The 25281-nt window shown below is 37.2% G+C and overlaps 1 protein-coding gene across 1 annotated transcript in view; it reads left to right on the top strand.

Annotated features, from left to right (window-relative positions):
- Positions 1 to 8372: 8372 nt before the first annotated feature.
- cps1 (carbamoyl-phosphate synthase 1, mitochondrial) overlaps positions 8373 to 25281 on the top strand; it is a 70500-nt gene continuing 53591 nt past the window's right edge. The window contains exons 1-21 of the mRNA XM_042002751.1: positions 8373 to 8498; positions 10462 to 10571; positions 10881 to 11025; positions 11664 to 11753; positions 11840 to 11896; positions 11983 to 12075; positions 12209 to 12298; positions 12390 to 12518; positions 12609 to 12715; positions 12863 to 13004; positions 13276 to 13353; positions 14566 to 14664; positions 14979 to 15074; positions 16348 to 16537; positions 16658 to 16815; positions 17027 to 17155; positions 18414 to 18558; positions 19509 to 19719; positions 20401 to 20599; positions 20682 to 20858; positions 22933 to 23051. Of these exons, the coding sequence (XP_041858685.1) occupies positions 8373 to 8498; positions 10462 to 10571; positions 10881 to 11025; positions 11664 to 11753; positions 11840 to 11896; positions 11983 to 12075; positions 12209 to 12298; positions 12390 to 12518; positions 12609 to 12715; positions 12863 to 13004; positions 13276 to 13353; positions 14566 to 14664; positions 14979 to 15074; positions 16348 to 16537; positions 16658 to 16815; positions 17027 to 17155; positions 18414 to 18558; positions 19509 to 19719; positions 20401 to 20599; positions 20682 to 20858; positions 22933 to 23051 (2690 nt within the window). The remainder of the gene's footprint in view (positions 8499 to 10461; positions 10572 to 10880; positions 11026 to 11663; positions 11754 to 11839; positions 11897 to 11982; positions 12076 to 12208; positions 12299 to 12389; positions 12519 to 12608; positions 12716 to 12862; positions 13005 to 13275; positions 13354 to 14565; positions 14665 to 14978; positions 15075 to 16347; positions 16538 to 16657; positions 16816 to 17026; positions 17156 to 18413; positions 18559 to 19508; positions 19720 to 20400; positions 20600 to 20681; positions 20859 to 22932; positions 23052 to 25281) is intronic.

The raw sequence follows: 25281 nt of genomic DNA, 5'->3' as shown, positions 1-25281 counted from the left end.
AGATTTAATATTTGGAATAAAATGGAGGTGCCCTCGTCATGCTCAGTGCTTTATCCAGCTCTCCTTTTGTGCAGCTGAAAGAATTATATTAAATTCTGTATTTCTAAACTCCATAAAATACATCCAAGACTAAGACATAAATAATGAAAATATATTTATTTCATTGTTTGTGGCCATAGCGGCATAAAAAGCTGAAACTTTAACGTACAAAAATGTTTATTTTATACATGTTGATAGTTAAGTGGTAAGTATATTTTTATAATTAGTCTCAAATTATCAAAAGGGCCTGCTCAGATTTCATGTGTTTAAGTTACTTTATACTTTTTAAAAACAATTTATTTGCACTGTTTTGGGTATTATTATATTCAGTCACCTTACTGAATATGTCGGCAAAGTCCTATCCTTTTTTTTTTTTTTTGGTTCAAATTGTAAGGGTGATTTTCGGTCTAATCTGCTTTTGTCCCATTTCCTCCCTTGTGATTGGCTCCCACCTGCGTCCCATTACTCATCCAGCTCCTGTTTATAAGTCATGGCATTTCCTTGTCAGTTCTTCTATTTTGCATCCTCTTGGTTTTTTTCTTTCAATCCTTTTCAAATACTTTGTTTCCTTGTATGATATTCTTATTTCTAAAATAGATTATTTTTGTATTTTGGCTTAGATATATTTAAGCTTGAAGATCTGACACAAAGTGGAGGGGAAACTTGGCCCTAGTCCTGCAAGTTTTAGATGTTGTCCTACTCCAACACACCTGATTCAAATTAATAAGTCAATGTGCAAAACTTGACAGGCTGTTGGATAAATTTGATTTCAATTAGATGTGTTTGAACAGTGAAACTTCTAAAACTTGCAGGATAGCAGCCCTCAGGACCAGGGTTCCCCACCACCGGTCTAGCAACTCTACGATGTTGTACTTCTAGAGTCTGTTCCAATTGTTTGGTGGTTCCCTGAGTAGTGAACTGCAGAGGGCATTTCAGCCAGTCTAAGATTTCTTTGCAAAACAATTTACACATCATATCATAATAATTTATATTATTGTGATTGATGCAATTAATTTAACTGTGTTAAAAAATTAAACAAAAATCTCAAATGTTTAGCCTGCTAGCAAGCTAAGCTAACTGGTATGTCTAGCTTAGCGATGGAACTATTTATCTTGTTTTAAATGCTAAAATGAGAAAAATCTCAAGTGCGTAGGTGAGCAGGACAGTGTAAACATGCTGTTTGTATCAATGAAGTAGGATGTTTGGCACAGAATTCTCATCAGAAAAGCTTTCTGTCTGTATGCTAATCTGGAACACAACAATAGGGTGTTAAAGCTATGCTAAAGTAACTTTATCAATATTCTCACAGTTTTCAACATTGATGTATCAGGGGATTGAGTGAAACAGCGTGTTATCTACTGTTTGCAAACTTGTGGTTTCAGCAGATTCCAGAAGGAAGAGAAAATTTTACATGGCAGCTTCAGATGTGTGTGAATGGAAAACAACGTATAGCTAAAGCTTTTTGTAGAACCTAGCTAATGTTAAAACACTCTTGATTTACAGTGAAAATGCTATTAAATAGGTAAATTCACTTAAACATTTTGAACAACCACAAAATAGTATTGGGTGCTTTGCAAATAACCCAAGATACTCAGCCTGATACCAATTAATGTTTATCATGAAAATGTTTTTTCCTCCTTGAATGATTGTCATCACTTAGTGGAGATGATCAAAAAGCTGTCATAGCCATTGACATGTATCATATTATTGCTGCCAGAACTGGAAAAAATACGTTTTTTTTTTTTTTTTTTTTTTTATAACATGTGGAGCCATAGGCCTTTATTTGTTGATTGTTAATGTTTAAAATGAAATGGATTATTAGCAAGGTTGTTATGCATGCTGGTGAGCCTGTCAAACTCTGATCTATATCTTAGTTAAGACCATGAATGAAAGCGCTCCATAGAGCTGTTAGAGGTGGTGATATATTTATGTGGCTTGTCCCTTATTAGACAAAAGGATCTTCTAGTTGCCAACATTTAATATAAAACAGTTTTTTTAACACTTATCTAACAAAAATGCTTACTGACCCAGTGATATATTGCTTCAAAAAGTCCACATTACATTTTATGTTTAACCTTATTATGGATTTGATTTTGATGAAAATAAGTTCAGATGAAACATTTTTGATCACCAGTGGGAAACTGTGATGTTAATGCATGAGAAAACGGGTATAGGAACCAATGACCAAAGTGGAATACAAAATATAATTAAAAAAATGAAAAAAAATAAAGATACTAGTGTTGGCCAGATGCTAAATTGTATTTTAATCATTTAAGAGGATCTATACTAGCACTGTTTTGGTTGCAAAAGTTGCTTGGATGTTACAGCCTACAATATGTCACATAGAAATGAAACCCTGTTAATCAAATGAAGCACAGATAGCTTTTCATCAGATTATTTATGGGATAGTGTTAGCTTCTGTCGAGTGTAAGAAAGGTTTCCCAGCGGATACTCTTTTATAAACTAACATACTTTGTTCTAGCTTTTACTGTGTCATACTTTAACCTTCTCAGTTTGTCCTTGGAATGGGTGGTGGGAGGGGGTGCATGTGGGCATTTTATGATTTCACCCCCAGGTTTGCTTCAGGACAGGCACTATAACTGTCTCCTCTCAGGAATGGCAGTGTCAGGACAGGAAGCTCCACAATGCACTTGAAGTAATCATTAAAATTTTGGAGTTCACAGTATTGCTAAATTGGATTCCAGTTATCATTGTCATGGTTGCAAGGACTACACCCTCAACCATAAATGAGTCCACAAAGGAAAAATCATAGAGGCACTGTTTTCAAGAGACTGCACTTGCCCTGGCCTTGGGGGATTCTTGGGTTAAGCATGATTAATGAAATGTGAAGAACCTTAGCTTGGGAGAAATATCATGCGATGAGTGGAGTGTGGTGTAAGATTCCAAAGATGGCAGAAGCTCCCTGGTCACTGACATTTTCCCTCTGTGGCAAGCTGGAGTGTTGAGAGGGTGATTGTACAGAATGAAATGACAGAGCACACCGCTAAACTTTCCTTGCCACAAGACATGCAGCAGAGTTTATTCAGCCATGTGTAATGACTAGAGAGTAGACTTTGGACACTGCTCCCATCCACCACCACCCCCTTTTTAAACCCTGAGTGCTTCCTTCCCTTCTCTCCCACCATGCCAAAAAGAATGAGGCTGTAACCGAGCCTGGGGGGACAGATGGCGTCTATTTATAGTCCCTACAGAGAGGTGTGAAGTTTCTTGGGATTTCTAAGAGCAGGGGCCATGGCTCCTTAAGGGGGCTGATGGAGCCTCATGTACTCTTTTCCTCCCTGTGGTCTCAAAAGCCCCACAAGAGGATTAGATGGGGCAAGCTAAACAAAGCTACTCAATGCCCTTTATACTGGGGGCACTATGTTCATCACTACAGAGGATGGACATGCATTATCAGCCAAAACGGGCAGTCTCCACTTTCTTTTTTTCCAGCTCATGACCTGTTCTTCTTTTAACAGTCTGGAGGTTTAGGAACTGTTGTAGAAAGACAGTCATACTCCCTTAATGACAGAATACCAAAACAAGAATAGTGATGCTGTCGAAGTAAATTCGAATTTAACTCCACAAGCTGTAGTGCTGAATCATGGGAGCGAAGTCCACTTTGAAACCTGGGCATGTGGAAAAAATAAGACAACTGCTTCAAGCATGCGGGATAGAACTGATTCAGAAACTTCCGGTGGCAGCGCTTGTTATTGACACTAATATACAAACAAATCACATATAAAATGGAGAGTTTGTTGGCATTTTCCCATTTTAAATAAAAACAACAATAAGTTCAGTTATGGACACGGACACATGTATACATATGCATGGACGTATGGATGCATACATGGATGTGTGTATTCTTTGGATCCTCGATTTCTTTGAATTGGGCAGCAGTGGCTGAGGTGACAGAGCAGGCAGTCCAATGATTGGAGGGCTGGTGGGTCTCACTCCCCAAGTCAAAGTTGTACCCTTGGGCATGACATTTCACCCTCCTTCCCTCCAGCATTGGCATCATTGGTGTATGAGTGTAAATGAATGAACGTAAAGCCCGTATGTGTGGATTTGCTGCCACGTTCCTGTCACTCTGCCCCAGGGCAGCTGTGGCTAAACTTGTAGCTTACCATCACCAAGTATAAGTGAGAAGGGAATAAATAATGGATTCAGTGTAAAGCCATAGTCATTCATAGTGCCTTGAAAACCACCATATAAATCTAATCCTTTATTATTATTATTATAATTAAATCAATTAAATCTGAGAATAATCTTACATTCATTGCAAATGACAGGTGGGCCATCTCTTGTACCCTCTGACTATTAAGATCTGCACTTATGTTGCAGTTGAAGTTTTTAGTGCGTTCATATTGAGATCTAAAGAGTTCTCTAAGGTCTTCAGGAAAAATATCAGGCTTATCATAGCAAGGGATATCTAAAGGTTAATCACATAATTAAATGAAACATTTTTTAAAATAATCCCATATGCTGTAAATTTCAACAGAAGGTTACAGTCCAACCAGATTCAACCCGAGAATAAATATCAGATAAATTGGATGTTGGCCTGTTAACAGGGTAATAGCACACTAACAAAACCTCCAGAGTGGTCAGTCAGGTCAAAGCATGGATCTGAATACCATATAAACTTATTGGTGTGGTTTGTAACTAAAAACTAAACATTTAAAAACATTTGAAGCATTATACAAATTTAAAACTTGTTTTTAAGAATAAAGGATTACTCACTTTTTCAAAGAAGAATTTAAGATCTGACTATCTTTGTTCAGTAGTGGAGTAATATCTATTTCTTCATATATATTTATTTTTCCAAAAGTAAATGAAAAGGCATATTTGTTCTATTGCAGTAATATTGTAGTATATCAGAAAGGCAACAGATGAAATATACATTTATAATAGTATTTCTTGATCTGTAAGTGCTGTTTTAAAAAATGTTTGCTTGTTTAGAGCAGAGATTGAGATCAAACACTTGCATGTTTGGCTCTAAAGTACTTGTCTTACTATTACTCCTACTACTACTTTATGACCCACACAGACCTCTCAAGTCACAAGCCCCTTAAATCAGAACTTAACATGGAAGAGCAGTGATCAGTTTATTTGCACCACATGGTCAAAACTTTGCTTCAGCTCTCAGAAATTTTAACGATGGGTTAAAATGCTATTAGGTCTTTTCTTTTCACTAATCAAGAATCAAACGCAAAACATACTAACTACAAAAGTTTAATAAAGTCATTTTTTAATCTTTTAAATGGTAAAAAAAAAGCAGAAAGTGGGAATATAACCACTAGTTAGTCTAATTAGTCCCACTCTACACTGAACAAACATTTTCATACATTCTTGAAACCACTAATCTATTATTTCTGTCTTTTCAACGCCAAGACTGTGTTTGGAAACCTGGCAGAGAGAATAGCGAGGGAGCCTTCCTGTCTATTTCGGTCCTCCCTTAAGCTCGGTCACCATCTGAAACTCACACTTGAAACTGCAAACAATGTGGGATCCCTCTACCGAGGACAGACGCAGGACCTCGTTAGGCCTCATGTCAGCCAATCAGTGGAGGAATTTAGAAGGCAGCTAATGACGGGCCTTGCAGTAATAAACCACCATACGGTGCATTGCACAGGCTTCTCAAGTTCCCCGAATCAACACGTAGCAAGGGGGACTTATATACTGAGGATGTTTTATATATGATATAAACTCTAAATGTGATTAATACCACCTTAAAGACTTGAAAATGTCAAACATTCAAAAATGAGATAGTAATTTAAATTTGCAACTCCCATCTGTTAGAATCTAGATGAATCACTTAATTTAGTGATTAGCAATTTGAACTTTCTCAGTATTAGAAAATTTAAAACCTGTTTACTTTCAGTTTCCCAAGCTTATGAATCTGCTGTGTGATGCCTGATCTGAGTTAAATTTATAACTAGATAATTAACTAGATGCATTAAAAAAAAAGAAGCACCAGGAGAAAAAGGTGAACTGAAGATGCTGTTTTGACAGATTCTGTGTAAACCTACTAAATTAGCCAGATTAAACTGAATAACAATGAAAGGTTAAGTGCTATGGCTTTATTTCCTAATCTTCAGTCCACACTTGTGTGTCATGTCCAGAAGTGTTTGTGTCCACTTTTAGAAAATGTGTTACCATAAAAATTTTCATCTCTGAGCGTAATTTTTACATCCAGAGTAAAGTTTTTATGAGTGGGTAAACATCCGATATGCTCCACTGTACCCCAAACAAAAAGCTGCATTTTGCTTTTCTTATATTTCTTTAATTTAAAAAAAAAAGTCACTGAAGTAAAATGTTGTTTCAATGAGAAGCTCTTGCAAGTTTATATTGAGGGTCAAACTAAAACTAACTGTAAACGAAACGCAACATCTCTATGCAAATTCCCAATTTAAAGATTCTGAATCTTGAAGTTTAGATTACTTTCAGTACTGTTATGTTTTTACTAGTATACCAAAAATCTGTTCAATATTTTGCTCAGGAAATATGCAGCAAATTGACCTTAAAACTCAGCACCATAAGAGATCAACTCTGTGACTAAAAGACTGAAAGGTGTTAAGAGAGAAAATGTCATCATCAGGCAGAATGAGCAGGAAGGCTGTTTTAGTTTATCAGCCACACAAACATGTAATCTGGCGTAACAGAGGCCTCTAGTGTGGCTCATACTCTGCATAAAGAGGATCACTGTACAGTGGAGGTATTTCATCCCCCCAGTCAAAGTATCAAATGTTATATTCAATTACAAGGCCCTGGATTCTTTAATCTAAATAAATAAATAAGAAGTAATATCTCCTGTGACTGATATTGTGTCCTCACCCAGACCACTTTACTGTTTCTTTTATATATGTTTATCATATATATATATATATATATATATATGTGTGTGTGTGTGTGTGTGTGTGTGTGTGTGTGTACAGTATACATATAATATACATACATTAGGATATTTTACTTATTTGTAAGTGAAATGTCAAGTAAATATCACAAAATGTTCAATAATTGCATTTGAAAAGTGGCGAACAAAAGTAAAAAGTAGCAGCAAAATAATCTAAAGTCAAAGCATTTAGCTACAATCCATCAATGCTGCTATAGTCTGTCTGCAGCTTCTGATGGAGACTTGCCACTGGATGTCAGCAGTGCTCCACAGATCTACAGGAGACGCACACCCTTATCCTGTGTTAATGTGGGCTTGGTTCAGTCAAATGCAAAGACTTGCTCAACAATAAAACACATGAAAATCTAATATTTCATTAGGTTAAAAACATGTAGTATGTATGGTAGGCTCATGCTTTATGCATCTGAATTGGATCATGACAGGCCAGCAAAATGTTACACCAAAACTTTTTCTTTTTTCCTTTTTGTCTTAAATAATTTCTAATTAACTTTTATCAAGTTAATGAACAAGTGGACTTCATCTTTCCAATTCCAGTTTCTCTGATGTGGATGTATTCCCCAATCAACTCAGCTCCTGATACTCTCACCCAGTTTGTTCAGACTGCTGAACACAGCAGAGTGGCAGTCAGACAGCCTTCTCCACAGAGGACCAGTCTTGCAGTGATCAGCAAATACACAGACCACTCTAATCCTAGCACCATGCAGCCTGTTCACAGACAGTTTGCGCTTTTCTTTGCAGGCAATTGGCTTCCAAAAGGCTGTTAAGACTTTGCTGCAAAGAAAGCACTCCATGCAAAATTTGCCACAGGCCAGAAGCATTCACCCCAAGAGGCCATGAATATTGGTTTTTATCCCTTCTTTCAAATTTCAAAATTGCAGATGGTGTATCTGATGAATTATTACTCTTATGTAGCATTTTCCATTTTATAATCTATGGAGATTTTTCCTCCCTAATCACAATTTTGATTTGGACACATATCCTATCTCATGTGTTAAAATCAACTTAAAAATCCACAGATAACTCATAGGCTAACGGATAAACTCACATAAAGGTATTTAGTTTAGGTAAAGAGGTGAAAATTCAGCCTCTTCGTTCACCTAATGTGTCCCAGAACTGATAATGATTTTTTTTTTCTTTTTTGTAGGCGGCTTCCTGCAGACCAATCTAAACACCGTGCGCTTCACTTGTGAAAAACAAATCCCTGCCGGCCAATCCACTGCAACGTTTCCTGCACCCACATGAACTCTTTCTGTGGCCACGCTGCACGAGGGAAAGCCCCAAACTCAATCATTTGTCGATTAAGGAAATATTATACCTAGTTTGCTATATATAGTCTTATTCAAAATATTTTTTTTTTATCTCTCGGGTGATATTTGATTAACGCCCGCAGCTATTTGATAAAAGTATTTAACTGGCTAATATGACAAAAATCCTGTTGGCTTACAGCGTTGTTAAATCACTGAGACAAGGATGCATGGTGGGCAGAAAAGTGGGAAACACGTCGGGCTGGCTGAGACTGCAAACCGCTAAACTGTTTAGTGTGAAGGTAAGACAAAAATGTGTGATTTTAACGACTTTTGGTTTTACCGATAAAGTAAAGTTTTATTTATTTATTTATTTAATTCTCAGAGGCGTGGTTAGTTGTGAAAAAATTCAAATAAATACCCGATTTTGAACGGTTTGTTGTGGATTTGGTTGTACAAGGTTTGAGGTTTTCAGACAGCTGCCTCCATGCAGCTGCTGGACTTGTGTGCATCACGTGAAAATCTTGTTTGAGAGGAACTTAGATGGCAGCACACATTCATTCAGAGCTGCCCCTAGATAAAATTATTATGAGCATTATAAGCATTTGAGCCAAAAACTCCTTCAAAAAAATAATTTTCAGTACATCAACACAACCAGTTTGTCTGTACTAGATGTTTACTGTAGGAATCATATGATATAATTTTGGTTGGATTATAGTTTACTGACTGGATGCTACAGTGTGTTGCACCATCCTTTACATTTCAACATGCACTGGCTGCCTGTAGCTTTAATTAAGGCACACATTTGCTGTGGCATTGTTTCACTAAACTTCTCTAATGTCACATGATTTATTTCCATCCAGTGTTGCATTCATTTTTCACCAAGATCTTGTATTGACGATGGGAGAGTCCGACCACTGCACAAAGCCTTTTCCAGCACATCCCAAAGATTCTCAATAAGATTAAGGCCTGGACTCTTTGGTGGTCAATATATTTGTGAAAATGATGTATCATGCTCCCTGAACCACTCTTTCACAATTTGAGCCCACTGAATCCTGGCTTTGTCATCTTGGAATATGTCCGTGCCATCAGGATAATAAAAAATAAATAAATAAATAAAATAAAAAATCATGGAATAACCTGCGCGTTCAGAATATTCAGGTATCAGCTTACCTCATTCTTTGTGCACATAATGTTGCTGAACATATACCTGGCCAACTGCAGCAACCCCAGATCATACTGCCCCCACAGGCTTGTACAGTAGACACTAAGCATGATAGGCGCGTCACTTCATCCGTCTCTTTTCTTTCCTTAATACTTCCATCACTCTGGAACAGGGTAAATCTGGACTCATCAGACCACATGACCATCTTCCATTGCTCCAGAGTCCAATCTTTATGCTCTCTAGCAATCGAAGCCTTTTTCTCCAGTTATCCTCACTGATTAGTGGTTTTCTTCTGGCTACACAGCTGTTCAGTTCCAATTCCTTGAGATCCCATCAGATTGTTCATGTGGAAATGATCTTACTTTCACTATTAAATATAGCCCTGAGGGTTTTTTTGTTTTACCCTCAATTTCACTAAACATTCAAGTGATCACTCATCGTGATCAGGATTTTTTTCTATTCTAACCACATGTCATCCTCAAAGATGATGGTTGCCACTATCCATCCTGTTTTTAATAATTCATTAGACACTTCGTAACCCAATTTTTGTAGTTTTTGCATCTCCTTAGGTGTTTTTTCTGCTTGATGCCAGTGATTTGATCCTTCTTAAACAGACCAACATCTTTTCCATCACCACAGGATGTGTTTTTCCACATAGTTGTTTAAGAAATAGGAAGTTACTCATTGCATCAGCTGGGATTAAATAACTTGTTACCAGCTGAAAGATACTCACACATGCAGTAATTATCCAATAGGAGGCTCATACCTATTTGTTTAGTTAAAACCAAGTGGCAGTTCTTTTTTTTTTTCATTTTTTCTTTTTAGCCAGGCGGTGTATATCTCTCTACTCCTTAACTCTGTGTCACACACATAACAGAAGAAGAAAATTGTATGTCTCAGCATTCACAGCACATTTTACATTGACCTGCAGTTTCAGTCTGAAGTCCCACTGGCTCACCGGTTGCCATTGACTGAATCTACAACACACCTTATTTCAAAGCTTTACCTTTGGTGTGTCTGAACTGGGTTTAGAAAAAGAGAATACATTATTCTTGGGTGAGATTTTACTTGTCATCTGTCTGCTTTCTTTTAACTCCCAGGCTCAGACAGCCCACCTGGTCTTGGAGGATGGCACCAGGATGAAAGGGTTTTCCTTTGGTCACAAAGCCTCTGTAGCAGGGGAACTGGTATTCAATACTGGCCTGGTGGGGTAAGAAGAAGACCTGCTGACTTATGTTATGAGTAAATTAGAGCTTAAACTTGAAGGTACACTTCAAGACAAGAAGGTCAGATTTGAAGAAAAACAAAGACAATGGAAAATCACATTTTCATATTTATGTTTGGCATATTATTCTCAGAGCATTTCTTTAGTTTTCATCATTTTTTTAACCTAACCAAGGTTCTCTGTATTTTATCTGTACATGTGTGACCTCATGTTTACTGCACAACACTTAATACAATTCACACTAACCACCTCATAATGTCCTGATATGTTGTTCCTGCGGTTTCCCTGTTTCAGGTATCCCGAGGCCCTAACTGATCCCAGCTACAGAGGTCAGATTCTCACTTTGACCTACCCAATTGTTGGGAACTATGGGGTACCCAACACCCACGAGCTGGATGAGCTGGGCCTGAGAAAACATGTGGAGTCTGACCGCATCCAGGTTGGGAATGGAGGTGTATCTGAGAGGTTTAAGGTTTTATGGAGGCCTTACTCCTGCTGTTAAGTTGCTACATTATACTTGTTTCAAATATAAAAAATACAGGCAGACAAAGCTTATATTTCTGGATACTGTAAAATAAAAAAAAAGTTCAAATACAATCAAATTCAGTAAAACTAAAGAATTAGCCCTATTCACTGATATTTCAAAGCTGTTTTAAAACATAAACATGTTCAGACCTCTGCACAACTATGCAGGAAGGTGTCAGGTCCTCAGATCTTCTGCAAAATAAGCTCGTCCTCTGCTTAAGGAACCTGAGTGTAGGTAGCACAGAAAGCAGAGATGAGGGAGGATTGAGTGATTCAAAGTAATTGTCTTAATTGTCTCCTCATCAACTTGTTGTTGCTGATTGGTCTCTAGGAAAATTATTGTCAAATGCAGCCGGAATAGTTATGAAATAGCTTTTCTGCAGCCAAAAATAGCATTAAGAACTGAGGTTGTTAGTGCTGTATGCATGTCTGATGCAACTCTTTCTATCTTACACATGCAAAGATAATTAAAAAAATTACCAGGCTTTTATTTTACTTTTCAGTTGGACGTTTTTTTTTTTATAACTAATTCTGTACTTTGCTGCTTTTTAGGTTTCAGGTCTTCTGGTTCAAGACTACAGTCATGAGTATAGCCACTGGAACTCTGTGAAGTCGCTGGGTCAATGGCTCCAAGAAGAGAAGGTTAAGTTTCAAATGACCAGCCACTTGATGTGGTGTCAGGGGTGAATGGACTCCTCTGTAAAATAGCCTTTCACTTTCCTTTAAAGGTTCCTGCACTGTTTGGAATAGACACCAGAATGCTGACCAAGATCATCAGAGACAAGGTTTTACAAATACAACTGTTGGATCTACCTGCCTTGAATGAATGCACCAGCTGATCACCCACAGATATATTCTGGCTTCTCCTCAGGGCACAGTTTTGGGAAAGATTGAATTTGAGGGTCAACCTGTAGAGATATCCGATCCCAACCAGAAAAACCTTATAGCAGAGGTTTCAACTAAGGTAGCAGCTGCAAGCTATTCATATTCAACATCCAATCATATAACGAACATGAACACATAGAAATAGTCTGCAAAATTTCCACCTGCAAAAGCAGATGACAGACCAATTTTTACTGTGTCGTCTCTTCCATCAGGAAATCAGAGTGTTTGGAAGAGGCAACCCAATCAAAGTGGTTGCTGTTGACTGTGGTGTGAAACATAACATAATTCGGCTACTGGTTAAGGTAAGAATGGAGGCAGACTGTGTAGAAGTGAAAAGGCCTTTGATAACCAATGTCATTAGATTAGAGAATAACTAAGTGTTTTTGGGTACAGCGAGGTGCGGAGGTCCATCTGGTGCCATGGGATCAGGACTTGCTGAGTCTAGACTATGATGGCCTGTTCATATCAAATGGACCTGGAGATCCATCTTTGGCTAAGAGTCTCATTAACAATGTGCAGAAGGTATGAGGAAATGTATTAATAAGCAGATGCATAAATTAAACATTAATACGCAGACATCTCCCATCATTATTAGTAATTTTTTTTTTGAAGGTTCTGGAGAGTGATCGTCCTCAGCCAGTGTTTGGGATCTGTATGGGCAACCAGATCACTGCTCTGGCTACAGGAGCAAAGTCCTACAAACTCCCTATGGGTAACAGGTGAATTATTTACTCTCGAAACAAAGACATTGACATGTATATGGACACAAGTGTAAATGCTTTAATATCATATTCTGTCCTGCTGTTTATAATAACCTCCAAGGTTTAAGGAAAAACTACATTTGGTGTATATCTGTGGTTCCCCAGAGGTCAGAACCAGCCAGTACTAAACTTGATGACAGGCCAGGCCTTCATTACAGCCCAGAACCATGGTTATGGCATAGACAGCATGTCCCTCCCCCAAGGCTGGAGCCCACTTTTCATCAACGCTAATGATGGCACAAATGAGGTTAATTTCACTCTGAGTGCATGTTCAGTCCTTTCTTAAGACAACTTGGCATTTTAATGTTAGTCATAAATGTCTCAGATATATATATATATATATATATATATATATATATATATATATATATATATATATATATATATATATATATATATATATATATAAAGGGCCAGTATCTCTTTAAAGAAATAACAAATAACATGCTATACAGCCTGTATATGTGATTTTTTTTTTCAATTCATTTTTAAAAATATATAATATGCATAATTTCCAGGGCATCATGCACAACATTAAGCCTGTCTTCACGGCCCAGTTCCATCCGGAGGCTAAGGGGGGTCCCACTGACACAGAGGTAATTAAAGACTTTGATGGTGCTGCATAAAGTACCTGAATACTGTATGGCAACTAATTAAAGGTGTATTCACAGGATGCAACAAAGATAAAAGTTAGCATTTTTCTCTGAAATAACATTGTGTATATTATGACTTGGAAAACTGAAATTGTGCTCAGATACCAGCAAATATATAGATATATAAGATAGATAAAGTACATGGTATTTTAATTACAAATAACAGTGAAAAAAGGAAGAAAACGTCTGTAGTTAATTTATCAGTTAAAAAAAAAAAGCCCATTCCTTTTTACTCATGAAATTATCTTTTTCTTTGCAACTATTCTCACTCTATCCTGCATGGCAAGTAACAATAGCCATTTGTTTTTGGTTCCCCATTTGTCTGCCTGTTTTTATATATATATACTTCTTAAATTAATTCAAGGGGTTTCCTTAAACCAGCATTTTTGAGATCTGATTTAAGTTGGCAACAGAACTACCAGCAATGCGGACCAATCTCTGGCACTAGTCATACAGGGAACGCTCGGGCACCACCAGAGAGGAGACGTTCCGCGTCCCTAAAGCCAGCTTCTGCAGCTGAGAATTGGACTGTCAGGGTCCCCCCGCCTTCGATCTCCACCCAGTTCACACTGCACCTGACCCCTACGGCACCTCCTGCAGATGGTGTGCCCGCAGGATGGGGTTCTCATGGGCAAAGGCACCTCCACCAGGCGCTCGCCACCATTCCCATAGCAAGGGATTTTCATCTCTTATTAATGATATTTTTCTTTAATTTTATTATGTGCTCTGCCACAGTTAATTTACATTTGACTTCAGAGCCACTTTAGTGTGTTGCTCCCATGAGCTGTAAAGATTTTGTTTATTGCCAGTCTAATTACATCTCACATCACCTTTGTGCCACTTTCAACTCCCCATTCTCAAAAAACTTCAGTCTCATTGAATCTTTTTTTCCTATCCACCTCCATCTTCATTGTTATCTTAATGCGCCGACTCTCCCTATATCCAGCCTCCATGTTAAATTCAGCGTACACTTAATTCTGGTTTATTTGTTAATTGACCTCAGCCTCAGTAATTATGAACCTTCTGTTATGAGATTCATAATTACTTTTATGTCAGAGATATCTTGAGACTGGTTACATCACTGAAACTTCTCCAAAATCTGTTGACTAGCTGTTCCAACTGTTTAGTTGTTTCCAATGTTCTTTCTGTCTGCAGTTTCTTTTTGATGCCTTCATATCCCTGATTAAGAAAAGAAAGGATACCAACATAGTGTCAGTCATGCCCACAAAACCCAGCATCCCTCCCAGAGCCCAGGTACAGCAAGTTGCACAGTATGAACAGATGATTTTAAGTGTGGCTCTTTTAAAGATACTATTGTTTGAGAGTGTAAAACTTAAACAAATTTGTTTAATAGGTTAGTATAGAAATATACTGGGATTTTGTAATTTACCAGTCAAGATTTTACAATAAAAAGTGTTTATATAAAATGAAAAATAATGAAAAACAGAATAGCTAAAATGCTATCCTTTATGGTTTTGTAGATGAGACTGTGTGAATACTAGGAAATATGCGTTTATGTAAATGCTGCCATTTTTGTGTGTTTATTGCATATTCATGTGTTGATGCAGGTGTCAAAGGTGTTGGTACTGGGGTCTGGTGGTCTATCTATCGGTCAGGCAGGAGAGTTTGACTATTCTGGATCTCAGGCCATCAAGGCTATGAAGGTTAGACCTCAATGTACCAATCGGACAATGAACTAATTGTAATAGAATAAGCAGACATTTGTTTTATAAAGGGTTGATGCTCACAGGCATTTCAAATAGTATTAATGAAAATGCATGTATGTAGAGCAAAGCGGTTATCATATATCATGTGCATTCACTTTTAATTACCTAATTTGCCTGGAGTTTGGTTAATGGCTTTTTAAATGTGTTATTTATCCTGCTACACTGTACCTAACATCAGTTAAACTATAATTAGTATTCTGTTGGTTATATCAGTCTTCCACAAAACCTGGTGAAAATCATTAATGTACATTAATCAGCTCCAAATCTGTTGTGAGCATCATTTCCCCTCTTTGCAAAAAAAGTGCTTCTACAGAAAATATGAGATAAGACTTCATACATGATGATTATTCACCCTACACTATCAGTAATGTCCTTCACTGCATAAAGTTTAAAACTACACTTCCAAGCTGATCATAGTCCAGGCTTTTCTGTGCCCTCGTAATATGTTGAATAAATCCCACATGCTTCACTTCAACACTGCTGTATATATCAGTTAGAGCGCCACAGCATGGTACACAAAATGAGTCCTGGGTATGCATCCATGCGAAAAAAAAATTCAAAAGAAAGAAATGAAAATTTTTACATTTGGTTATTTATTTGTTAAATAATGTGCACAAATCTTTGCTTTTAGTACATAAGGAGCAGTCGCTGGTGGTTGTTGATCAGTCTAAAACTCTTCCAAGTCATATGTACATTTTCTCTCATGAACTCTTTGCTTTGGGTCCATCCATGACTCCACCGCTTCAGAACATTTACATTTTCTTCTCTAAACATTCAATTGTGAAATTCAGTTTATCAACAGATGTCCTGACATCTTCAGAAATACACAATATAATTCCAAGCAGCCTAGTCCATCCATGTTAGCCTGTCATTTTAACTAAAACAACAAAGCATTATACTGCCACCACCATGTTAAACAAGTGGCTTAAGGCTATTACGATTAGAATCCTGTCTATAGACATATGGTAACACACCAATACTTACTAATGCAAAAAAAGTTTCACCCTGGCAATAATCTATTCAGTGTAAGCCTGCCAAGCATGCTGTTTTAGTTCAGTTTTATTCTTCTGATGATGGACTCATGAACATTAACATTAGGCGACATAAAGAGCTGCAATTAACTGGAAAATACTTGACATTTATTGTGACCTCTCTGTCATTCTGTTGATTGAGTACTTGAGTTTTGACAGTTACCCTTGCTTACATGTAGGAGGAAAGCCTGAAGACTGTGCTCATGAACCCAAACATAGCTTCTGTTCAGACCAATGAAGTAGGCTCCAAGCAGGCGGACTCAGTCTACTTTCTGCCTGTTACTCCAGACTTTGTAACTGAAGTCATTAAAGCTGAGCGTCCGGATGGGATTCTGCTTTCCATGGGTGGACAGACTGCACTCAATTGTGGTATAATGTGTACAGTTATTTGCTGTTTAAGTCCTTGTCAAGTCAATTTTAAATGAACACTGACTGGTTACACATAACAAATATAATGTAAAATTAATGGTATGTTGAATTTGTCCTCAGGAGTGGAACTATTCAAGTGTGGCATCTTGGAGCAGTACCAGGTAAAAGTACTTGGAACCCCAGTGGAGTCTATCATCGCCACAGAGGACAGGCAGCTTTTTGCTGACAAACTGATGGAGATCAATGAGAAAATTGCACCCAGTATCGCTGTGGAGTCGGTAAATCCAAGCCCAGTCACAAAAAAAAAAAACCCAAAAAAAAACAAAAGACAATCTTCTATAAACCTGTTTACTTCACTGGTAGTTTTGGGTTTGTTTATAAGAAATTTGGACGTTTGTTCACAATAGTTTATTGTCCTTGTTAGTTTTAAGTTATTTAGTGGGCTTAAAGCATGTTGTAGAAAACTGATAATACATGTGTATCTTTCAGGTGTCTGATGCCTTGAAAGCAGCCGAGCAGATAGGTTACCCGGTGATGCTGCGATCAGCCTATGCTCTGGGTGGTCTGGGCTCTGGTCTGTGTGCTAACAAAGAAAGGCTAGAGGAAACTGCTCACAAGGTCAGAGTAAATTATTCATTGTTTGGCATCTGGTTATATATGCTGACTAAAACTCCTAGTATGCTTTTTCATTCTTTTTTTTTTTTATCAGATTGCAAACATCAGACTAAATCAAAATCATCACTTGAAGCATATTTATCAACTTTCCAATTTTTTTTATCAAGATATTTATTCCCCTGTTTTGCTTTTACCTGCACACAAATAAAATAAAATGTTTAGATATAAACAAGCGTAATATTTTAGATACAGTATATCTGATTTGCAGTTGCTTAGCAACTTTGTTTTTATGCCTGTCCCTTTCTAATAATATGTCTGGCAGCTCAGAAGGTAATATGTGATAAAAATGAGCATGTAAACAAACACTTTCAGAATACCTTTTATGTATCTTTTTTTTTTTTACTTTTCAATCTTCATTTCTTATTTGTATTTTTACATCATTTTTATGTTTCAGTAGCTTGTCCTTCTGCAGCTTTTTATCAGGTTTGTATCAATGATAAAGCAGTCTTTATCAATCTGTTGACAAAAATATGAAATAAAAATCCAAGGCACGCATATACTTCACCTTATTTGGCCTTGTGTATTATCAAAACAGGTTAATGCTTATTTCGGTCTATGGCGGATGTGTCACTGCAAACTGTCCTTGCAACGGTTTACTAGGACAGTTTACTTAGTACAATAAAACATTCAATCTGAACAATTTTAGGGATTTTTTCATTGCTTTCCTTGTATAATAGCTGCGTTTTTATTCCACTTCCTATGTTGTAGTTGAGAGAATACTATACAGGGCCCATTGGCAGGTAATTTTCCAATAGAGATGGTACCTTGTAAGTTGAAAAACACATATAATTGAGTGTGTAACCACAGTACAGATCTACTTTTTTCTGACTGTTATTAATTAAGCTTCACAGGTGTTAATGAAATGTTCTTTATTATTCATCTTGCTTACATGTATGTATACGCTGTGTCTTTGCAGGTTGGCCAGATAATGTCTTTCTTCCCTACAAAGAAAAAAATAGTTTGAGATTAAAATAATTTATTGTTTGGATATTTTAGATTAATTATGGTACATCAACTTACTATGAACTGTGCTTTAGCAATAATTAATACATTATGGGTTGAATCTTAAAAGCTAAGCTCTTTCTTTAATGATTCCAAGCAAAATGCGACGCTATTGTTTGAAATCATACAGTATAGATCTTGAAAATTTTGTGTTTTAAAGTTAATGTAGATAAATTGTAATATTGTCTGTGTGTTGTAGGCTCTGGCCATGAGCAATCAGATTCTGGTGGAGAAATCTTTACTGGGCTGGAAGGAGGTAGAATATGAGGTTGTGAGAGATGTGGCTGATAACTGCGTAACTGTCTGCAACATGGAGAACTTCGATCCACTGGGCATCCACACAGGTACACATAAGTTATCATCTACTTATGTAAGTCAGCGCTAATTGTACCTCCTTCAAACCACACCAGACTGTTTGGTTGCATTGCTGTCATGTTTTTTTTATATGTTATGCTACGTTTGATTAGCCCTGTATATTTTCTAACTTAATAACTAATTAGCTAATGAAGACTAACAGGGTGACTGCTGAGCAGCTGTTAGCCAAGTTTGATTCTTTTTTTTTGTGTTTTCTCTGATGTAGAAAAGAACAGAGGGTCAATACTTGAGCTAAGGATGATTGTTTTATTTTTGTTTTTTTTTCTTTTCTTTTCTATCTTTCTCATAATTCCTACACATTCTGCAGGAATCTTTTTTTAAATTAAATACTAAACTCTATGGCCCAAATGCTTCCGTATTTTAGATAATAGAAATATATGTTTCAGGGAAAGCTTAAAACATGTTTTAATGCAAAATTGTTTGATCATTTTTTTACTTCTGTCGTGTTATATGTCACACATATTAGCGTTAGCAGGCTGGCATCAGTGGTTAATGTTGATCTTGTATTTCTTTTTAAATCTGTGACAAAAGTCTTAGTTAACCTCAACTTATTTGATATTTTGCACAGTTTTATTTCTCCTGGTATGTATAAAGTGTGATATATTCTGCTCTCAGAGGTGCAGAGTAATTTTGTGCCCAATACAACTATTTCAAAGTTTAGTTAATTCTGATTGGTGGGTGGTGCTGCATTTATGTAACAAATGATGTTACACCATTGGCATTAAGGATGAACGAGGCTCTGCACTTTCTTTTTACTTTATGTGGTATTTTTTATCAGCTAGTTATGTTGTCAATAGAACACCACTTTGAGTTTAGTTTTAAACTTTTACATTAGCCGAAACAAAGTTCAGAGATTTCTAACATTCCTTATATGCCACTTCCTCTCCTCTGATCACTTAAGCCATCACTTTTCCTACAGGTGACTCCATAGTGGTGGCCCCGAGCCAGACTCTTTCTAATGAAGAATACCACATGCTACGTGAGACTGCTATCAAGGTGGTACGTCACCTTGGGATTGTGGGTGAATGCAACATTCAGTACGCCCTGCACCCCACTTCCTTGGAGTACTGCATCATTGAAGTTAATGCCAGGCTCTCAAGAAGCTCAGCTCTGGCGTCCAAAGCTACTGGGTGAGGACATATGTGTACAGTTTTGGCGTTTTTGTATTATTTTGTTGCTAGATGGCCTTGTGGATGGATTTTTGGGGAGTGTTGATTACTTAAACAAAACAACATTCATATGATTTTGAAAGAAGATAGATAGATAGATAGATGGATAGATAGATGGATAGATGGATGGATGGATGGATGGATAGATAGATGGATAGATGGATGGATGGATGGATAGATAGATAGATAGATAGATAGATAGATAGATAGATAGATAGATAGATAGATAGATAGATAGATAGATAGATAGATAGATAGATAGATAGAAAAAACATGATTTTTAAACCTTGAAAATCTACACTATGTAGAACCCTCTTTGCAGCATTTACAGCTGCAGTTTCTTGGGTTGTTTATATTTAGGTTTGGCAGCTCTAAACACGTGTTTTTTGTTTTTCTTTGCCCTTTTCTTATGACAAAATTGATGTAGTTCTTTTAAGATGGTTTATGGGTTATATTGGTGTAAAACAAGGCATAAAATATGCTATGCATTCAAAGTCAGACAGAGAAGTGGACTTTGACAAGGTTTTTTCATGACATTTAATCGTTTCTTCTCATTGTTTCTTCTCCACTGCAGTTTTGATGAGAATTATTACCATTAGTTGACACTGATGTTTCTCTGGCCTTTTGCTTCTTGTCTCACAGGTACCCTTTGGCATTTGTAGCTGCTAAGTTAGCTCTGGGAATCCCCCTCCCAGACATCAAGAATGCTGTGTCAGAGAAGACTACAGCCTGCTTTGAGCCCAGTTTGGACTACATTGTCACCAAGATTCCGCGCTGGGACCTCGACCGCTTCCAGGGAATGTCTCGTGAAATAGGCAGCGCCATGAAGAGTGTTGGAGAGGTGCGGAGGATCCACATGAATAACTCACTCACTGCAATGCAGTCATATTATACGGTTACATATTTCCCTCCTGTGGATTCAGGTGATGGCAATAGGTCGAACTTTTGAGGAGAGCATGCAAAAGGCCTTGAGGATGTGTCATCCCTCTGTTGATGGCTTTGTTCCCCGGCTACCTCTCAAGAAAGCCTGGACCGACACACAGGACCTTCAGCAGGAGCTGGCCGTGCCCTCCAGCACCCGCATTTTTTCCATTGCCAAGGTACAAAAATCTTTTGCACTATTTATAATGAACAACACTGACAAGAGTTTGCTTATTAAAACCACATTTTGAAGTATTGTAAAGAAAATTGTCCCTGGCCCTCCTGCATGAGTACCTTTAAATGATTAGTGTGGAAAAGCTTGTCTTTGAAATGTTGATTTAGCTGAATAGATCCAGTTCTAATTCTCTGAAAACACATAATGAGCAGACTTTTATTACCTAACTGCCAGTGTGGCCTTTTCAAGTATGCTACAAGGATGAGTCACAATCACATAATCTCTGAAGTATTTTTCTGTGCTATATCCACATTTATCCTTTGCCAGAACATTACCGTTAGTCTGTATTTTTCCTCGAAGAGTCCGACGAAGGACAGACAGTTCAATACACTGGGTCAAGCTCTGCTATCCAAGCACAGAGATCTTTTCTGAGCTATTGCAAAGTCATAAACATGTACAGGTTCAATACTTGAACATGCCCAAGTTTCTATTTTTTTAAATAGGTAAACAAAAAAAGGTTTGTTACCATGACATGTTTCGACTCCATCTGTAGTCGTCCTCAGAAAGGTCACGTGATGTTATGGTGACATGTCTTAGCTGTTCAACCAGATCAAGGTGTATGATTCTATTTCTCTTTTGATGGTCCTTGGGGCCTGTTTCCTGTTTTCGATGGCTTTCCTTGATCTAGCAGTGGAACCTGTTGCTTTCCAAGTCGATAACTTTTGCTTTTTCCCTGTTTATGATGGGATTTTCCCTTTTACAGTGATTCAATTATGACTGATTCGAGAAGAATACACAGAAAACAAAAAACATAGGCAGGTTGTACTTCTATACATAAAAGGCACTACAGAATGCATACAAAAAGGAAAATCCCGTCATGAACTGGGAAGAGGCCAAGGTCATCTGCTCGGAAAGCAACAAGTACCACTGCTGCCATCAAAACCAGGGAGCGAGTCCCAAGGGCCATCATCACAGATGAGGGATGATACACCTTATCCAGCACCGGGGATGCTGTGCTACGCAGGGTGCCAGACAGCAGGGGGCATGGTCGTCCTCTCCTGTCTGGCAATCCAGATAAAACAGTTGGTTAAACAGCTGATAAGACATGACAAGCTTACATCACGTGAAAGTTCTGAGGAAGACTGCAGATGTAGTCAAAACATGTCAAGGTAACAAAAACTTTTTAATCCTATCTGTCTGACAAAAAAGAAAATAAAAGAGACAAACAGAATAAAGTGTCACTGTGAAAACCTCCAACTATGAGCTTTCTGCCATGATGGTGGTGATATATTTCCTTTAGTACAGAGTGAGCTCATCAGAGATGGTGACAGAACATTAGGGATTAATGATCCTCTTCTTATCTGCAGGCTATCAAATATGCTGCAAGGTGGTCAGCACAGTCACCGTCTTTCCAAACTAAATGCAAAAACACTGTTATAGATTATGGGCGTTTATGTTATGGGTAAAGCACAACAAAATGAAACATCCTGGACAGTAAGACAGACATACCTCCATAGACAAGTATTCAGGAAATATCTTCACTAATTTGTAAAGATTCTGCATAATGGAGAACATTTTGTTGTCTCTGTTATTTTTTCCCTCAGGCTCAAAAGCTAATTAAAAAATACATTTCTTGGGAACAAAGTGTAATGTTTGTACTTACAAATGGCTCTGTAAAGCCACAGTAATCACCAGCAACTTGATAATGTTTTCTTGATAAACAAAGATAGTTTCCCAGAATTTGGCAGATTATTTTAATCCTCCCACATAACCGAAGAGTTATTTTGCTTGCCAGACATATAAAGGTAATAAAACATATTTACTGGCTTTTGTCAGGGCATAACCTTTATCACAAACAAGTTTTGACAATGATATTTAATTAAATGTCAAAGTAATATATTATTTGTACAATATATTTGACCTGAAATAGTCCTTGAAGAGGAAATGGACAAAAACATTGTATTTATAGTGACTGTTGAGTGAATCATGAGCATCCAAGATGAATGTGATGGATGTGATGTGATGACAGGGGATGGCAGTTCTCAGTCTCAATACTCAGTCAAGTATTTACCTTACAGGCTCTCCACCATGGCATGAGTGTTGATCAGATCCATCAGCTGACAGCGATAGATAAGTGGTTTCTCCACAAACTCCACAGGATAACACAGCTGGAGCAACACCTTGGAAACTACCAAAGGTAACACCCACACAGATGCCAACCTTGGTCAAAGAGTCACACTAAGTTGCAATTTTTTTTTTTTTTTTTACCATCTATCTAAATACAGTGTTAATGCAAAGCTTGAAAAATCTTTATGAGATTCTGTATTTCTGCATAAATATGCTAGAAGCATTATCAGAATTTTACACAAGTCTTAAAAGTAGATAGATTGTGTCCAGTTAACGAAAAATACAGCAAAATTGCATTACTAATTTATTAACTGAGGAGAAACTATGCCTGGTATTCAGATATCGGGGTGTGCTGATAAGCAGCTGGTGGTTGAGCATTGGTTCTTGGGGTTTGGCCAAGCTCGGTGTTCACCACCACCTGTAGGGAGGAAAATCAAGGTTGGGTTCTATATCAGGTTTTATTTAGTTTTTTTATTTTATTTATTTATTTTACATGATATATATATATATGTTTGATAATTAAACTGTAAAAGATATGACAATAGGTGTAATTATAGATGTAGATATTTTTTATTTCCTATTTGTATAGTAGGTTTGCAACAATCTCACTTGAGGACTTATTTAGAGTGCACAGCTTAAGAACTGCTGTCTGAAATGCTTTCTTTGAACTGAGGAAACAACTGTTTCAGCAGTTACACCAGCATGCAGGATGTTCTCCTGGAGGTGGCATACTGGGAGTAAAAGGTGTTCAACACAAAGGTATATTCTTACAAGTAAAATTGGAAGAAAATTGAGATGATATCCTGATAGTTTAGAAAGACACAACAGATGAACACATTTTTGAAGACGATATGAACTCAAACTGGATGTAATAGTTTCAACAGTGTCTAAGGATCCATTCCCTTATTTGCAAGGTATAAAACTTAAAAAGAAATCAGCCATGTTTCCCTTGAAAAAAAAGGGGGAAAAAATCCATTTAAATCAAATCTTATAATCCAGTCACCACTGACATCTAAATTACTTGAGTCATAAAACAAACATTTCACATTTAATCTAAACAATTTTCTACATATGTTCAGTAAGAATTAATATATGAATCAATCTATGAATTAATCAAGAGCTAAATTCACTTAAATCTATTCAGATGACATTTTGAGAGGAACACAGTCGTGCATGAGCCTATAAGCCTGAGTTTAGATAGAGGGGTGCAGACGCCACAGTCTCTCTGTAGGAAAGGGTTAGCAACTTGAATTAAATTTTAACAGCCATGGCAGTGGAGTCAAATGACCCAAGAGATGAATTGCCTTTTTCTGGTGGTTATCCAAAAACATCCAGACTTTTGCAATTTTTGCAAAGTCCCCACAGTGATATATAGAGTGGAGCATGGAGATTCGGCCAGAAAAGGAGACCTCTGGATTTTATGACAGAATGAAAATTAGACAACAAAAACTTGTCTGACTATGTACCATGATCTCATCAGTTTGTCATCAGAATATGCACCATTACCTTCTTTGTTTTTATGGCAATAGTAGACATGGACAGCAAACTGTGGGTGCCAAGCTTGTTAACATTACATATGCTCTAACCCACATACATAGACATCCATACACTTCTCAGCTAATATCAACCACAGATGTTTTTGGAGAATCAGCTGGGGTTAAATGGCTGTCGCATTAAGATTAAGACCATTGAAAGGGGCCATGTATGTAAATGTAAAGTTTCTAACCCATTATTTTGAAAAACAAAGGTGTCAGAATGAGCTACAGAGGTCACTGATGATTTAACATTCATCAGTGGTGCAGATTTTGGATGAGATCAAGTTGAACTTGTTGTTGGTGGGACAAGGTTGAGAGAATGTGTGTGAAAGGCTGCTGGTTTTGTAGAGATTTGCTGTGGTCTATTTTTTTATATTACCTGGTATTGCTACACAATTTAACAATCATAAATAGTTCGTAATAGTTCATAGCAGACACTGTATGTAATGATATCCATTATGCAAATTTGTGTTACAGCAATACAATATTTACATCATGTACTAGTTAAATTATGTCTAAATAGAAACCTCATACTATGGAAATTAAAATGCAACAGCCGCTCATTAAAGGCTTTTATAAAATGCATTGCACCAGTGAAGTGTTCACACACAGAGTTAAGTTTGTTATTTTTTCTGAGCAAAATCCATCATTCCAACAATAATACAAAAGTAGCCCCATTTGCCAGGTTTATTATCAAAGTTTATAGTTGATAATGTGTTACCATGCAGAAAAGACTGTCATTTCTGATGACCATCCCCTTTCAAC

Source organism: Melanotaenia boesemani, chromosome 12, assembly GCF_017639745.1.
Source record: "Melanotaenia boesemani isolate fMelBoe1 chromosome 12, fMelBoe1.pri, whole genome shotgun sequence".
Taxonomy (NCBI): Eukaryota; Metazoa; Chordata; class Actinopteri; order Atheriniformes; family Melanotaeniidae; genus Melanotaenia; species Melanotaenia boesemani.
The sequence above is the reverse complement of the archived record's forward strand: the minus strand, read 5'-3'. Positions and strand labels throughout refer to the sequence as shown.